The 17,782-nt window shown below is 37.0% G+C and overlaps 1 protein-coding gene across 5 annotated transcripts in view; it reads right to left on the reverse strand.

The window, feature by feature from the left end:
- GLT1D1 (glycosyltransferase 1 domain containing 1) overlaps positions 1–17,782 on the reverse strand; it is a 128,483-nt gene that overhangs the window by 20,582 nt on the left and 90,119 nt on the right. For all 5 annotated transcript variants that reach the window (XM_082325496.1, XM_082325497.1, XM_082325498.1 and 2 more), the window contains 4 exons: positions 15,870–15,906; positions 14,617–14,673; positions 4,989–5,084; positions 3,859–3,908 (listed from right to left, as the gene is read on the reverse strand). In XM_082325496.1, the coding sequence (XP_082181622.1) occupies positions 3,859–3,908; positions 4,989–5,084; positions 14,617–14,673; positions 15,870–15,906 (240 nt within the window). The remainder of the gene's footprint in view (positions 1–3,858; positions 3,909–4,988; positions 5,085–14,616; positions 14,674–15,869; positions 15,907–17,782) is intronic.

Genomic DNA, 17,782 nt, shown 5'->3' on the forward strand with positions numbered 1-17,782 from the left:
GAGTTGTCGGCTTAATGGTAGCAGTAGGTCTTACCTTTTAAAAGATATCTCAGTCAGTAGGACACTTATTCAGGATGTAGCTGGCAGAATTTAATATTCCTCAGCAGGCTAAAGAATTTGAAATTGTCTTTGTCTCCTATCTGATTTTCCTAATTACTGTGCTCTAGGATATTCTGGAGCAGGTAATTAGACTTCCTCTAGTTGCTTAGTTTAGTTGTGGCAACAGCTGTTTCATTTTAGAACTAGGCCAGAAAACATACAGTAGGTAACAGCCATCCGTTATAAATAGATGGGCTACATGACCCGCTAGGTCCCTCCATCTGTGGAGGCAAATATTCAACTAAAACTGTTTCAATAGGCATGGAAAGAAGTTGGACAGATGAAAAATAGCTGTCAGTGAAAAACAGTATCATTACAAACACAGCAGTATTCTGTACAGTCTACAAGGACGGTGCAGAATTATGCAGAGAGTACAACTGGGCTTCACGAGGCTACCCAACAGCTGGAGACAAGTTTTGCGGCCTTCCGTAAAGCTTCATAAGCTTCTATTCTTGGAATATAGAGCTGCTGAAAATCAGCTATTGTTTCAAATTTCATTACAGAAATGAACAGAAGGAAAACTGGAAGAGGAGATAAATGCTAAAAATTTTACATTATACAGGACCTTCAGCGTTACTTAGATTGCACCATTTGAGACAATCATGCATAGCAAATGTAGGAAAAAGGTTATAATCTTACAGAAGCAAAGCCAAAACGAGCATGTGAGCCTTTTGTTCTTTGTATTCTTAATTAATATAACCTTAATGGGCTTTTTTAAAATATTCACAATAAACATGACTTGCTTCACGGATAATGGCACTGATTTTCTTAAGATTTTGTGGTTTGAGAAGTAACATGAATAAGAAAAGTAGAGCTAAATACCAATAGAGCCGAGACTTATTTTCATCCTTTAGCAATATTTTAGTACCATGGGAAAAATATGTTTTTAAATGTTTTAAGGAGGTTCAGTCCTTGATCCCGCCTATGCACTGCCACAGGGTTATTTCTGGTAGCTTACTGCAAAGACGTTAGCTTATGAAGAAGTGAAGCAACTTTAAAAACATGACTAAAATGTTTAAAATCCTCACTGGAGGCAGCAAGTGCATCTTTTGATTTGAAAGCACAGCTTCATTAGACCTGCTCTAGATTTGCCTTCCACACCAGTTCACTTCCAAATCATTTTGTGGATTAGCATGGAAAAAACTGCAGATAAAATAAAAATGTAAAAACAGCTTTTAAAAATAAAATTCTATGTCCCAAAATTTACAAAGAACAAAACTGAATGAGAAAATAGAAAAATTGTTCTTACTTGCCCATTCAGATTTGATTTATTTTCTTATAAAACAGACTGCCTCCAAGTTTTCAGGTTCATGTGAAGATGAATCGGAGACGAGACTGACAGGGGGACACGAACGCATTACCCGGATGAAACAGTGAAGCTTTTAGTACCCTTTCTGCCATCAGCAAGAGTTTGTTTCAGCTGCCTACTCATACCTTTTCCACTGGTTAGATTAAGACTACGGGCTGCCTTTTCAAGACTTCTGCTGCTATGGGTATCCATGTAGCACAACGGATTTCTTTCTCAAAAGTCCTGCAATTAGTTTTGTTAGTTTAGCGTGAAGTATGTTCCCTTGACCTAGGCAGCGTACGAGAAGCAGAAGCAGCAGGACAGTCTCCCTGCAGCTCCAGCTGGTCCCTGTGCAGGGCTGCGGGAAGCTGTGGGAATGAACCTCATTTTGCACAGAATTCGGAGAAGCACTTGGGTGGCTCAGAGGCATCTTTCCCCCTCTCCCTCACCAATCTACAGTGCAGTCGCTACTGTTGAGGATCTGGCCCACAGCAACTACTGTGCTAGCAAATATTTAGGTAGGGTATTGGTTAGACTGAGATTTGGGAAATATTCAACTTTCTCTCATGGTTCTGAAAATAGCCGTGCACTTTGTAGTTTTGCACTTTTTCAGCACTGTACTTAAATCATAAAAACATTTATATGTTCATGGATGGTTCCTTTCTACAGGGCTCAGATTCCGCAGGTGAAATCAGACAGATCTCAAAGTGGAAATAACTGGAAACAATGGTGGATACTCAAACACCACATTGTAAGAGACCATTAGAAAAGAAAGGACTGGCAGAAAAATTGTGCAACCCTTTACTCCCTTTTAAGCATTCAGAACAGACTTGGACTTCACTGAAGCGGTGCATGCTTCCCTCTTCAGAGAAGTTCAGTCTTGTTACTTCCCCAAAAATCATGCTGCTTGATTTAAAAATGATGGGGTGGAGTTGGGAGGGTTCAATAGTTTTTCTTGTTTATCTTCATGCTTCATAAGCCCACATTTTCAAACCCTTCTCCACGACTAGAAGATTATTTCATAATAATGACTGTGATAGTTTTGATTTTAAACTTTTTCAGGAGCTGGTGCTTCATGAAAGCAAACCATTGCTGAGAAACTCATGACAACATTTTGAGATGGCAACCCAACTGTACGTTTTATCTAAAGAGAGTTAGCAATCACCCAAGAGCTGCCATTTAACTGATTGACCCTGTTGTGAAAAGAGAGAATTAGAAGTTGTAACTTCCAAATTTGTTAAACAGGAGCTTTATGACTTAGGGGGGAAAAATGAAATCTCACATTAATATTGGCCAGCACTTTCACTAAAATACATATAATTCATTTGGAAGGAAGGATACCAACTCTAAGCTTAATCTGAGCTGTGGACATATAAGAACAACTCAGTTTCTGATGTTATTTATTTTATTCAACCCCACCTTCCCTCTCAGGTATCTGTATCCCAGGCTTTAGCGCACTCAGATTCTAAATGTGAAACAGACTTCACCAATTTTATTTGTCAGCTCAGGCTCTGTCCTTGCTGTCTGGTGTCAGACAGAAACCTGACATCATTTTGCACCCGCTGGCAACCGTTAATTGTGTATGAATGAGACTACCAGAAATGGCATCAAAATCTAAATGGAATGGAACAAAGACACAATCCTCCACGTGAACAAAAGATGTAAGAACAGGGATAATGAGCATCTGGTATCACCTCTGCAGTATCAAAAATCCTCATTAACAATACCTGCTAAAAAAATTCTTCTAGATGGCAACTGTTGCCTTTCAAAATATTTGATAGGTTCATTTATAAATTATTCATATTGAAATAGGCATTTCTAATATTTTATTTGCAAGAGTTCACATTTTTAGTACTTTCTGATTCTCTAAAAAATTTTGCACTATCCCACAGGTATAAAAACGGAAGGCAATATTAGAATCCAAATATTTTGATACATTTTATCTTCAGAAGTTGTTTCTGTAGTCCAATGAAATCCTAAATGTTTTGTTCTAAGAGACCATAATAGATTAATAGCATTATCGAGTCATGTGCTTGAGCTAGACATAAAATTATAGTAATCCAGCTGCAAATGCCCTTTATAAAACTAGCCCAAGTCTTCTAAACAAAAAAAAACCCAGTACATGTAAAACAAATCTACAGCTGCTGTAAACTATTTTAGTGCTACTGATAACAGTTTGCATTAATAAAAACCTACCTGAATAGAGTTGGGCTATCTCAGTTCATATCCTCTTAGAAAAACCCTCTTAGCTGCTTTCCTTTTTGCAATGCAAAAGCAGAGCACATGCTGAGTGAGGAGGCCTTTGAGCTGATAGCTTTACAACTGCTAGGCTTGTACCTTCTTATCTCTGCAACCGAAGTCCTCTGACTCAGGCTCAGTTTGGAAAGAAGTATTGTGACATTCGCATGCAAGTAAACAGAAGTATTTAGGAATAAACATACAAATAAAAAAAAATTACAACCACAACTTACTGCAGGTCCAATTATGCCCAGATGGACACTGGGATCCTTTCTGTGCCAATCTAAAACAGAAGAGGAACATCTTTTTTATTAATCAAGATTATTCATTTTTAATTTAATTTAATTCTTTCTCTGAAATCAATGTAAATAGCTGCATGAGTAAAGAAGAATTAGGCAAATATTGTATTACTACTTAAAAGACTGAATGTGTACCAGATTTCATGCTCAGCTCTCACATAATTCTGCAGAATTCAAATGATTAGTGTATCTGAAAGTTAGTATTTAGTATTTCTGCTTCATGCAATCTCTTATGATTCAAGGGTTATTTAACTAAGCTCAGATATTAATTTTAAATCATCTCAAGAGAGCAATGCTCTACATAATGCAGTGACTCTGGCCACTAATACAGAAATTTTTGAATTCCTTCCTACGTAAAGGGAACATGTGGAAGCAACTGCAACCATTACGATTAATACTCAAGCACAAGAGAAATCTACTGCTCTTTCAATACCAGAATAGAACAAAACCAGTTACTTGACTGTAATAAACTACATTTGTTACTAAGCATCACAAGGTAGTAAAGGCTTATAAAAGTAAGCTGAATAACGGAGGCTAAATTTCCAACTTGGAATACCCAAACCTTTTACAGACACAAACAGAACCCGGCAAAACATTCACCTACGTGACTACAAGAAAACTTCAGCCTAGTTTACAGTGTTGAGCCATAACGATGGGTGGTAAAATCTGCTTGTAACTTCAATGATATTAATTAGCACACATGCAAATCAGCATAACAGCCACAGGACAGTAAGATAAAAAAGTTATTTTGAAGTAGGTGAGCTCTTCTTTTGTCTTCCATTAATATTGTATGTAACAGCAAAATAGTTTTCCCAGCAAGTAAAATCATCAAATATTGCTTTGATTTTAATGCTCTGTTATTCCAAGCAGGCTGGAAAAGAGGCGGTACAGAAATAAAGTGTTGAAAAGATCAATGGTTACATGAGCATTTCTTTTTTTAAATGTAAATATGTTATGAAGTTTTCTGCAATGAATAAAACCACTTACGCCAAACTTACAGACATTAAAAGAAATTAGTATGAATCCGGGGACAAAACAAGGGTATTCAAATAGCAGGCACCTACCTGAAAATACATCTACTAAATACAGAGGGTCTTTGACTCTTCGAAGTCCGCATATCAAAAGAAACATATGTAAACTGCCTTTATCTGTAGGAATGTCTGTAACAAATAAATTAAAAAGTCTGAATGCAGATAAAAAAGCTGAACACCCCAAGTTGTTTCATGAATAACACATAAAGTGGTAAAAGCAGTAACAGAGTGGATCCTGAAAAATTCCCATTATTATCCCCTCTGTTTCTTGCTCTTGCATCAATTCTCAAATCAACTCAGTGGAGAACGTAATCATGCACATCAGTTTATAGGGCACGGGAGTTTATTTCCAGAGGCAGTGAATGTGCCGGATTTGGATAAATAGCCGGTGGTCGGTATTCCTGAACACCAGAACCCAGCTTTGACTGACAAGGCAACTATACAAATCAGTGTGTTCCTCATGTTTTCTACCCATAAGAAGAAAAAAATTGCAGCCATATAATAACTCAACACTTGTTCCAAGGATATTGTGAGGTTCAGTTCATCCAAGGGATTAGAGCTCTTGATCTGACACTTTTTGTTATAAAAGATCAGGTAAACATCCCATAGTTATCTATCCCTAGTATGCCAGCGCTGCTACAGAATAATTAACTAGAAGTTAAAATTATTGCAAAGCATTTATTTTAACCTTATTGCCAAGAAACACAAATGAAAAATAATTTGGAAAAAATCTCAACATGGGAGTTTTTAACATTGAAAATCTCTCTTGCAAATACACAGTTAACAACCCATAAAAAATAATTTTGTAGGCTGTATTAGAAAAAGAAGATCTGATGTATGATATTGCAGTTGCCATTGGCTCTATGACAGCATAATTAATTCAGAACATACTTCTGGAGAAGGGTCACTATGTGATGAACTTTGGTAAAATGTGTTTATGATAAAACAACATAATTCACAAATTGCTGAATGAACACACATAACAACAACATAATTTAATAAACACTAGAGGGGTTGAAACATTCATGTTTGATTTACTGTACTGAATGAAACAGTTTGCTGTCCTTCAGTTCACCTATTTATTGAGCTCGTGGCAAGGATGGATGACACGCATTATCGAACACTAGGCAGTTCGACAAGGAGCGTCAAACCGCTGCTCCTCAGCAGCGGCTGTTTGTGGGACATTAATGCGTAGGTCCCCCGCCGGGGCTATGTCCCATCGCTCCCAGGAGGGCTACGCTGCACGCTCAGAATGACTGTCAGTGGGATTTATGATTAACAGAGGAAGGCAGCAGGACAGTTGTGGCGGCACGGTGATCTGCTGCTCAACACTGCAGAGCTCCCTTCTCTGAGGCCTCCTCCTCCTCCTCCCTTTCCCTGCCACTCTCCACCAGCTGCAGGAACAACTCAGCTGCTTATACAGCATGACTGAATTGCTGCAGTTTGTAATGTAAGATCACTCAAACTTGGTACCAGCTTACGTTTCCTCATGGTGCTGTATAACTTAACTGCAGGGCCTGCTCCAGACCCTGGAAGAAATATGCCAGGAATATCTCCATTCATGCCAAGGAGCTGGATTAACATGAGCTCTGCATGAAACCTCTATTTTGTGGGAGGGGGAGAATCAAGAGAGTGATGATTAATGACATACTCAAGTGCTATTGCTTTTAAAATTAAAATTCAGTTCAAGGACTTTTAAATGCTCCCTGTCACAGGGTTCATTATTGAGTCTGTTTCATTTAACTTAAACAGCTTGACTTGTCAAGAGTGGCTGCAGCAGACACAGTAAGTAATATTTTACTGGTTATTGGACCAAGAAATAATTTGTAATTTATAATACACAAACATTTGGATTGAAAAAGCCATTCTTCTGGTGCAATGGGCCATTAATACTGTTTGATTTTAAGACATGCAGCAGCGGTTTCAATTCATGACATGAACTCACACAAAACAAATTACTAGAAAGTGTCAGCAAATTCAGATTGCATTTTAACTATCCAAATGGCACAAATATTCATTTTAAGTTATGAACTCCCACCTATCGACGTTCAGCTCTGGCTATTTTGGAATAAACGTAAAGTTAGCGCCGACAGCTCAGTCAGACAGTCGTGAGAAACCAGGGCTCCCTGTTCTCACGTAGAGACGATAGAATTACTGCACTCTTGATGTGACAGTACACTAATCAACATTAACTATGCTTGAAATTACTGCTTCTTTTTATCTCTTAACATCTTTTTGTTTCTATCTTAATAGCTTTCAGTCTTTTCATTTTATTAGAAAAGGGTTTAAAGTGCTCTGACAATGAAAAGCCCTAATAGACCGATTCTGTGTGGTCCTGACTGCCATTCTGCTCCCTGTACGAAAACCTTAACCCGAAAGAGAAACGGGAAACTGGCCCTACAGACAGTAATTGTACTTTGTCATCTGGATTTTGCCATTTAGTTCCCGTGGCATTTAAAGGTACTTCTCCCAAGAATCTCATCAATAACAGTCTAATTATTTCACTAGTGAAATTACCTAAAATAATATTTATTAATGAAAATAGCCCACTTATTTGACATTTATTATTTTGAAAAGACATCCACCAGCCTGAACTCTCACTGCAGACTATCCCCTTCGTGCAACTTCACAAAGCCCTACTTGTCTATCATGAAATGTTATGCACTTTTCTCTGAAATAGCAAATATTGGGTACACTGGACTACAGACTGGATCCTACGTGGCATTTCTAAAAACTGTCATAGAAGGGCTAGTCAAAAAAGGATTTGCCTCCGCCATTCAATTTAGTGAAGTAAGAATGAGCTGTAGTTTTATTTTATTGTATGCTGTAGATCTTAGTCATCACCTAATTCATTTTTACAGGCAGACTTTCCCCACTCGATCCACTGAGAAGCACATAAAGACCTCCCTGAGAAGACTGCATTACCAGCACATCACTGCCACTGTTTAGTGCTGGGACTTCACTCATTCTCTGTCTACTTAAGATCAAATTCCAGCAGCACTTGTGTATCTTGTGAGCTTTCTGCTCATTCACTGAAAATGGTTAAATTCACACATCAAGATGATGCCTGCATCAGTTTTTTCCCACCTGTTGCTTTCTCAAGCCTTGCTAGCATCCCTGCTGTGAAAAAAAAAAAGGTAGCCATTTGTACAAGAAAGCAATAATTTTAGTATGCTTTGTCCTCACAAGAGCGCTGAAAAGGGGAACATATTAAGAGAATAACTGCAATAGCCGCCTTTACCAGCTATTGCCATCAGTTGGGTGAAAACTGGTATTTGAAAGAAGACATTTTTTCTTTTTCCTTGAGCTGAAACAAGACTTTCAGTATGTGAATTTTTGCCATCGTTCTGCCTTGCCCACATAGGCTACTTAATCTGTAACAAAATACTACTGCCTCATGTCATTCAGTTCTGAAATGGAAATACAATCAACTGATTTGCACTTTCGATATATTCACTGTGTCACTATCTTGTTTGAGTGACATGCAAACACCCAAATAACAAAAAAAATGCTTGTGTCTGTTTCTCCCCATTTCTGTTAGTGTTACAAAAGCAAAGACTTGAAACAGCACACTGTGCTTCATTACCTCTTAGCTCATGCATCCTTCTGTTTGCTTTGCAAAGAAAATACAAAATGGAAAGATTTGTACGTAATCACTGGCAATAATAAAAAAAAAAAAAGACTGCATGGTACATGTTTTCCAGCCATTCTTCAGAATCACTACAGACTAAATGCATGTCAAGTCTTGCCACTGTAATCAACATCTCCTTCAGTGTCAAAAATAATTGTTTAATATCAGTAAGAGATGCTCCTTCAAACATGCGTTGTCAGTAGTTGTCTATGGCTGTAGTCTGATTTGTTACATTGGCTGTATCTCTAAAAACAGCTGCACATTGGCCACAGCTAGTCTTGAGCCTGCTTAGCAGGTCACCTGTTTAGCAAGATGTGAGAGGTCAAAACAAGAACAGTGATTGATAGGATTACGAAAACTCATTCTTCTCATCAGCCTGAGGGTACGCTGTCCTGATATGCCACGCAGGACCAGGGGGGTGCTAACAAATGAACTGCAGGTGAGCTGAAATGAGACAGATACAGTGGAAGATTAAGACTGACACGAACTCCCACAGTCATGTAACTCCTTTTTCATGATGGAGCAGAGCTGGTGTTATGCTGCTCAAAATTGAAACACGGCAACCTAGCCTTGGCACTTAAAATTTCAGAGTGGAATTGCATGATCAAAAGGGTATCCAACTGCTGCGCCAGTGTATTTGTTGGCACAAAATATACTGGCTAATAGATGAAATGTGATTAATACTCAGGATTCATGTTCTCCTGCTAGCTGTGATTCTGAGTCATGGCGTGGCCTAGAGAAAGTTTCTCAAACCTGTACTTATCCATCTAGACTTACCCATTCATCTGCAAGCAGGTTAATAATTGCTTGACATGAAGCAATGGCACTGAGTTTAACTTTTGGTAAACTGTTCTGAGGTCTTCAGTTGCAAGACAGAATGAGAGAATGGAGTATATTAAAAGTGGAAAGCATTTTCATAATGTAGCACTGGAAATAAGCAGTTCATTAGTTAAGATTTCATTGGCTCCTAGTTTGTTCCTTATCTGAGACTGTATAACTGTTTGTCACATCAACTATTTTACTATTATGACACACTATGATAGTTTACATTTTGGCCTTAATAAAAATCTGTACTTAGATGCCAGGATAGCAAAACATGAACACAGACAGCTAACACAAAAGCCTAAATAATTTCTGAAGCATGAGTAAGGACATTGTTTTTCTAAGAAAGGCAAGAATAAGTAGAAGTGTTATCTAAACAGATTTTGATAGAGCAGATTCATTTAACTCCACCCCTCTAGGTACTATCAGGAAAAAAATGTAGTAATCACAGATGTACAGTAAAAATAAATATATTACTGCAAATCTTTAATCTTACTGAAAAGCTGCAGGCCTCTACATGAATGAGTAATATCAAGCATTAGCTTGCTGAGAGGTAAAGAGGCAGTTTGAGAACATCTTAAGTAAGCAATTTTCTCACCACTTGCTCAAATAAAGAAAATAAAAATATTTTTCGTACTTAAAAGTCTTTACTGTGCTTTTCTAGGGTGTTTTTGAAATGTCTAGAGAGGAGAAAAATATAAAAAGGAACAATGTGATTTTTCATTCAAAGTTACTACTTTGTACCTGAACCAACAACTTCACAAAGCGAAAGTTCTTAAGATGTGTTCATTCCTTCACAGCTTAAAATCCAGTTTGTACTAGAGGTTAAGTATATTTTATCAAGTATATCAATATTGGTCTTATACAAAGATTGCCCAGTAACATAAAAAAATCAGTGTGCAGTCAAAACATTTCTCATTAATATTAGGTCAAGGATAATCAAAGATTTTAAGATTAATTTTCCAGCCCCTGATTTCAAGTTCACTGTTGTGTTCTATGGACCTTTAGAGAACAATACTAAGTCCATAACATTTGGGCTTGTCATCCATTTTTGGTTTTGTTCAGAAACAAAACCTAAGCCATGATGAGATGGTGAGGGTGGATAACCTTTCTCATTTTCCTTTCTGTTCACTTTGAACCACAGCAGGTCTTTTACTCCTCTTGAAAATTGTTCATCTGTCCATCTCCTATACATCTGAAATATAAACTGATCTCCTAGAAAAGGAAATCCATAGGTTTATTGCTGAGATTTCAGTCTCTAAGATGGTTATTTTATTTTCTTGAGTTTGAAACACAGATAATTTTGTCCAACTCTGGCATGTATTTTTGATACTCTAAATCTTTCAATTCATAGTTATTCTTTACGCTCCTCTCCCTACACCCAGCAGAAATACCATACATTGGCTCTTTTCGTCTCTTGGGACCAAGAGTTTGATTTTGTGTCTCTTTCACAAGTCAACTATTAAAAACAAGCCAAGTTTTCCAGCTTGTTTGACATGGCGGTGTCCTACTGCAGGACAGCTTCAACATGCTGTCTTACTTTATACTGACTCTGAAGTTTCTTTAACTGAAGTCACTGATGACACAGAACTTCAACAATTACTAGCCCACTTAGGTCTTATTTCAGCAACATACTTAGCCACCTGCAGAACTCAAACATTTATTCATGCTTTATAAAGTTGAGCTTTTATTTTACAAAGCAGTTTTTTTCTTAGAAATTAAGGGGAATTGGAGGTAATAACTATATCCTCTCTATAATCTCATATATATATATATATATAAAACAACTATATCCTATATAAGTATATGTTTACAGTGCTATTCACATTCAATAGTGAATAGCTGCTAGAGTTGCTGATATGTTTGTGAAGACAAGAGAAGTTAAACGACTCAGTTAACTTCCAGGGGCAGGCTACTAATCCAGACGAATTAGACTGCAAAATTCCCCAGCAATCCTTTTTTCCCATTTCTCTTTATTTCTAACAGATCAGACAACAAAAAAGCTGTATGCTTTCAGATCTGTTGGGGAACACAGTTTACTGCTGCTATCATATCATTATTTCTGTGGTCAGCTATATATCTGCACAAACTTTTACTATTTAATTTTTCTTATGTGGGTCGTCTTTTCCAGCATAGCTTTAGGAAAATATCTGTGCCATGACAGGTTATGTAAACTTTTCAAGCTCTGAAAATAGACATGCTATGAAGCAGAAATTATCTGAGAGTAGAAAAATCAAACTACAATAGTATATTGTATATTTTATTTGATAGTGCAATAAGCATCTGATCCTACGGTTCTCTGTCACCTTCCAGGAAACCAGTTTTTAGTCTTATCTGTTGGGTAGATGAGCTTTCCCCATTCATTAGTATAGACATTGTTAGTTATCTATGTCTTCTAATCACATGATGTCTAAGTGTTTATTCGGGTTTACATCTTACAAGCTTCAGTCACATTCCACCGCAATCAAAAGGAGCCTTTCATCATGGTGTGATGACATCAGCCTGTCTGTGATCTTAAGTAGCTACGCTCCATCCTTAAGCTAAGTTGTTAGAGATCAGTCTCAGCTTTCACATTTACTTAGACTGTCTTGTCATTTTCTGTCAATCAATGTTCAGCAAAAGCCTGAACTTTCATTGTCTCTCTCAAGTCTACAGACAAGCATCTAAAATTGCTAACAAAACTGATTATGCTGTATATAGATTCCTGTATTATAAGGTCAGAGAAAAAACATTTTGATCATCTGGTTTGACCTCCAGACTGACACAGGCTGTAGTACTTCCCCAAATAGTTTGAGTTACTAAATATACTGAAAACATTTGTCTTCTTGAAGTCTGTGTTGGAACTTGCACTTGGTTCAGCTTTTTGGTTTGGCTACTGTTGTTTACAGTCTTTCATCCAGATAAGACAAACGCTGTGAAGCTGACTGTTAACCAGAATGCAAATTAACTTTAAAAGCAATTTTTTTGTAGCTATATGTTTTAACAGCCAGCCACTGAAAGTACTGCAGCTAGGAGCTAGCACACTAACGCTACACAAACATCACCTCTGCAACTCTCAAGTCTGCTGCTGAGACTATGAAAAAAATACTAATTCCATGATTTTTGTACTGAGATTGTATTGCGCCCATAATAACAACAATAAAAAACCTTTCCCAGCACTGCTTCAGTTTGTATTAGGCAATTGCTATTTATGTTAACAACCCAAACTATCAAAAGAAACGTACCAAAAGCTGGGATTCCTTAGCTGTTGGTTTAGTACCGTTCACATTTGGGGGCTGGGGGTTGGGGGAAGTCCCCCACAGTAAAATGTATTTGATGCATTCTGCCACTCACTTAAATCTACCACTAAATTATTTTTGAAGCCATTACACTGATTTAAAGAGACTATTTATGTACTGGTGTTATATTTAACATGAGTCAAATGTTAAGGCTTTTCTATGACTGAAAAAAAAAATCAGTGCAAAGAATATTTGTAAGAAGTCTGTTCTATTAAAAAAAGTCTGGAAATATTCTGAAGAGCTTATTTCATTTTAAAGAATAACTTGACAATGTATGACCAAGGATGTTTAACACTGATGCCTCAAACGTATTATAATTTGTATTGTAGGGCATGTGCTATTTCTTTACATTCAGTCCTGGGAATCCTGAATTTGAAAAATGTTCAAGGATACTGCTAAAGATATAGGCAAGAGTTATCCAGAGAAATATTTCCCACAAAAATCATTACATGCCTTTAGATATGGAATAGAACTTTATGAAAAAAGTCTTTGTCAAAAAAAAAAAAAGATCATAAATGCCATGAGGTGAAGAAGATTGGACAGCTTTATCTGCATAACAGCGAGGGATCTTTTCAAGTGCACTTCATTGTGCAAGCCTACACTATCAAAATCGTATTCTTCTGAGCAAAACTGCCTTCTATTTTTGATAGTTTTCTACTGATTGCTCCAAGTTTAGTAGAATTTTAAATACTTTAAAACTGCAAATCCCTGGAAAAGAATTCAGTGGGAACTCCTAATTAGTCTGTGGTAAGCGCAAAGGTACAGCCAGAAAACCTGCCTCCATGTGCAATAGTAAAAGTGGAAATTGTAGCTGCCACCAGAGATGGAAACAGAGACAAGACTGATAAGATGAAACAGTCATAAAAAACAATACTGAATAATCTGATGCCAGTTTTCAAGTTATTATTTAACAGGCACAGATGTTAGATTCACATTTTAGTTTGCTTTTCGTGTACATTATGAATTATTTTTGCACTTTTGGATTAGTACACATTAGGCAAAAAACTGTCTCTAATATATTAGATGAAATGCACTTTAGGGGGAGCTTCTCCCTCCTCAATCTGTTGACTGCTCTTTTAATCCTAAAATGGTTGGACACGAGATCCAATCAACACTAAGGCTGTGCTAGCAAGTGACAAATCATTTCACTTCCGAAAATTATTAATCTTAGTGGCGCTGTGCTTGCGTGCCGTGATTTATTGAGAACCAAATAACCTCACAATGCTCAATTTAAAATTGGACACCAGTTTTGAATAATGGCACACATTTACTGATGTGATAAAGCAATTGAATAGTGAGGATTCATTCGTAACAGAGGGAACAGCTGTACTATCATAGATCAGATTGATGAATATAATATTGAAATATTTTTACCACAGTAAAATGCCTACAAATTCTTTTAGGGAAAGGCAGCTGTAGCAATTAAAGCATTGCCAAGATCAGGTGACTTTAAATTAGGTCATCTGCCTCACATGTCATTACTTTGGTGAAGACAGGCTCTACATCAAGACCAAATAATAAACCATCAACACATACTTCCTTTCTTCACCACTTCTTCACCTCACCTGCTCTTCTGCAGAAGACATCCACAGTTTCTATCACACAGCTGTAAAGCACAGCACGTTCAGGTACTGGTGCTTTGGTGTAACTTACCTTCTAAGGGACATTCACTCATATGTCATGACCACTTTATCTTTTGGTGCAATTCAGCCCTGGACAGACCAGAAATCTGGAGGCAGGCTGGGTAGTTTACTAAGCAGACTAATCTGATTGATATTCTGCCTGAATCTAATATTAGGAGTTTTTCATTTTTCATGTCATTAAATCATTTTATTACATAATCAGTTAACTTTCACATTCTAAATTTCTTTCATCATTGACATCTACTAAGAATAAATACAGTGAATACAGAAAAAAAAGTGAGTTTTACCAGTATTTTGTAGAAATCTATACCAGTCAAACGTTTCACTGGGTGTAGTCTTAATTCCTGTATTGAAGAAAAGAGAAACACAATGTTTGGTTGGTCCCTGAATGGCTGAACTACGGTTCTAGAAGTCTTGCCCTAAGAAAAGAGTATCCCTCTCAAGCACACTGACTTCCATACACAGCTGTTCCTAGCTCAAGCTTTTCTCTTCCCAACAACGTCAGGTTGTCTGCACAATCCTTCTGTAGTCATCAGATTGAAATTCAATTTAAAATTTCGCACAATCACACAGTGTATGAACTTCTTTAGCAACCCAGGGAATTAAGCTCACTTACATCATGCTAAATTTGGCCTTGTAAAATCTACACATGAGATAATATTATCTGAGGGAGCATATTATTCCAAAACAGATACAGGCCAGTTGAGACCCAAGTCCTTAACATAAGGCAAATAAAGTAAATTAAATTTATATCAAAATTAAATATTAATCTAAACGGAATATTAATTTACTTGGTTTACCTTATGTTAAAGACTAATTATTTTACTAATGAAACTATTTTATTAATTTATTTAATCTCTTAGATAAATATTGCCTCACAAGGGGCTTAAATATAGACAAAATATGGGCTGAATAGACCTCACAATGAGTTATTTCAACATAACAGTTTTGAGAATAATTTTATTTTCTTTGAAAGTGAAATACACAAAATGGAATGAGTTTTGGAATCTGTAGACAGTTAGACAAATAAAATCAGGAGCTGTAGCTTAAGTAATCACATTTAAAATGCTGAGTCGAGTGTTCCCTAGACTACTCAAGTAATATACTTTGGATTAGATACTTGTTGGGTGTCATTATTCTGGGAACTCAAAGGATTTACGGGAATTTGGAGCTTCAGAGAATAATCATTCAGCATCTTGTGCAAAATCAGACTGAGGGTCTACTCCTAGGCTTCTAACTTCTGTATGCTTTGGAGAAAGCCTGGTGTTACCTTATCTTTCAGATTCCTACTCTAAGATATGTGGGAAAACATTTTTTCTAAAAGCACCAAGTGAGTTGAAAATTTAGGCTGAGAGACTGAAATACTGCCTCAATTAAAGTCAATGGCAAAAAGCTCAACTTCAGTGGAGCCAGGACTTCAAACCCTATACCCATTTCAGCAAAATATTTCCAGGGCAAAGAAGGTAGATATACAAACATACAGGTACTAAATACGATTCAGATAAATTGAATGCCTTGGTCAATATTTCAAAACACTTACCTTGAGTTTGGACATATATTTTCTTCCTAGCATCTGGCTTTAAAGAGAAGGAGAAGAAAAGTAACTTTCATAGTTCACCACAAAAGATCTGTTCAATCTTCAAAAAAACCCAACTAGTATAACAAAATGCACATCAGCGTGATTTTGTTTTGACTATTAAAAATCAAAACAGACTATTAGAAAGATACATTTAAGTAACATCAAAAGCCAACAGTCAGCAATTTAAATTACATTTACTATGAACATTTACAGTATCAATGAATCTATTTTGCAATTAATACAATTATCAAGTTAGTACAAAGGCATTTTTTAGTTTATCTCTGTATCCTTTCTCGTAATCATTAACCTGCTTATTGTATAGAAAATTAAGATATTTCCCTAGAATAAAAAGATTTTCAACTACAGAACAGCACTAGTTCCCAAAATATGCTAGTCTTGAAAGAAAAATTATAGCTGGCTTTGAAACCGCAGTCTACATTTATCCATAATAGAATTTTTAAACACATCAGACATGAAACAAATCCCATTTACCTCTAACCTTTTCAAAAATTGCTGTCAAATATATATAGACTTGTCTATACAGGAAAACTGGCCAGTAGTAGTTATTGCAGAATATTACCAAATAAAAATTGCATAAGAAATTATTTTAAAATAGCTATAGTAAAAGAGGTAATTACTACATTTCCAAAGTTACTCCTGAAGTGCTACTATGCTAGTTATATAATGTAGGTGATTAAATAAGCAAGTTCTCATTTCAATGTCCTTCTATAACTCCAACCATGAATGTGGAATACATTTTTTTCACTACAACATTGAAATATTCTTAGGATCTTTCCACATCGAAAAAAAAACAAAACCAAAAAACCAACACCACCACTCCCCAGCAAACAAGCAGAGTTTTTTGAGCTCGAAGTGTTTGTGCAAAGCTTTCTGTTCAGACAATTCCCAGTTGTTTTAAAAGCACCGGTTGCGATGCCTGTAAAGGAGTAAGCTAAGGAAGGTATTACTCAACTGGTGTAGTCTCCAATAGATTTGCTCAGTGTTACCTTGAATGTTTCGGTCTGAAATTCTATTCTTCCAAGCAGTTCCACTAACGCTGTTGCTTAATTTAGCATCATAGCGTCCAGAAACGAACAACCTTCTTTAGAGCACCAGTCCTTCCCATCATGAGACTAAATCTTGCCTCCTTCTCGGTGCCAATTTCCTTACGTAGAGAGGCACAGTCCTATGGCACGGTCCAGTGCAGACAGAAACAGGACTACTACATTGCCCCTCCAACCATTCCACTCTTGAATGCTGGGATACACTGCTGATACACTGCTGAGCTCTTCAAGCTAAATACTGCTATGCAGACTGGCCTCTGAATGTGGAAAGTTGTTGAAACAACATAGCCAGAGCTAACCCAGGCAGAACACCACGTATGCCAGTGCATCATGACAAGCTGCACCTTAGCCTTCCCTTCTCCTCTCCCATCCCCGCCCCATCCTTGGCAGACTGTGAAATCACACCTGCAGGATACCGACTCGAAGGCAGGATGAGGACTTGTATTAGGAGAACAAGAATTAATGCAGAAACAAACTGTCAAGCAACCAATTCCTGAACCAGTCAGCTCAGGAAAGAAGCAGCCAAGGAAGCGGGTTTTTTTTGGGTTTTGTTTTTTTTTTTTTTACTTGCAAACATTTTGGTTTTCCCCTATCACTCCTACATGACTGCCCCTCCAGTCCACTGCCCAGTCAAAATAGTCTAGTTATTAAAAATGAACTGGAAAAAGAAATGGACAGAAAAGAGGTCATTAAAAAAAGTGAATAGCCATCAACAAGCGGTTCACAGATGGGAAGGAGGCGGTTTCTGAGAATCAGAGTGAATTAACCAAGTCACGAAAACTACATGAACAAGCAGAAAATCCACACATA

Source organism: Platalea leucorodia (genome assembly GCF_965183815.1).
Source record: "Platalea leucorodia genome assembly, chromosome: 12".
In the NCBI taxonomy this organism is placed as follows: domain Eukaryota; kingdom Metazoa; phylum Chordata; class Aves; order Pelecaniformes; family Threskiornithidae; genus Platalea; species Platalea leucorodia.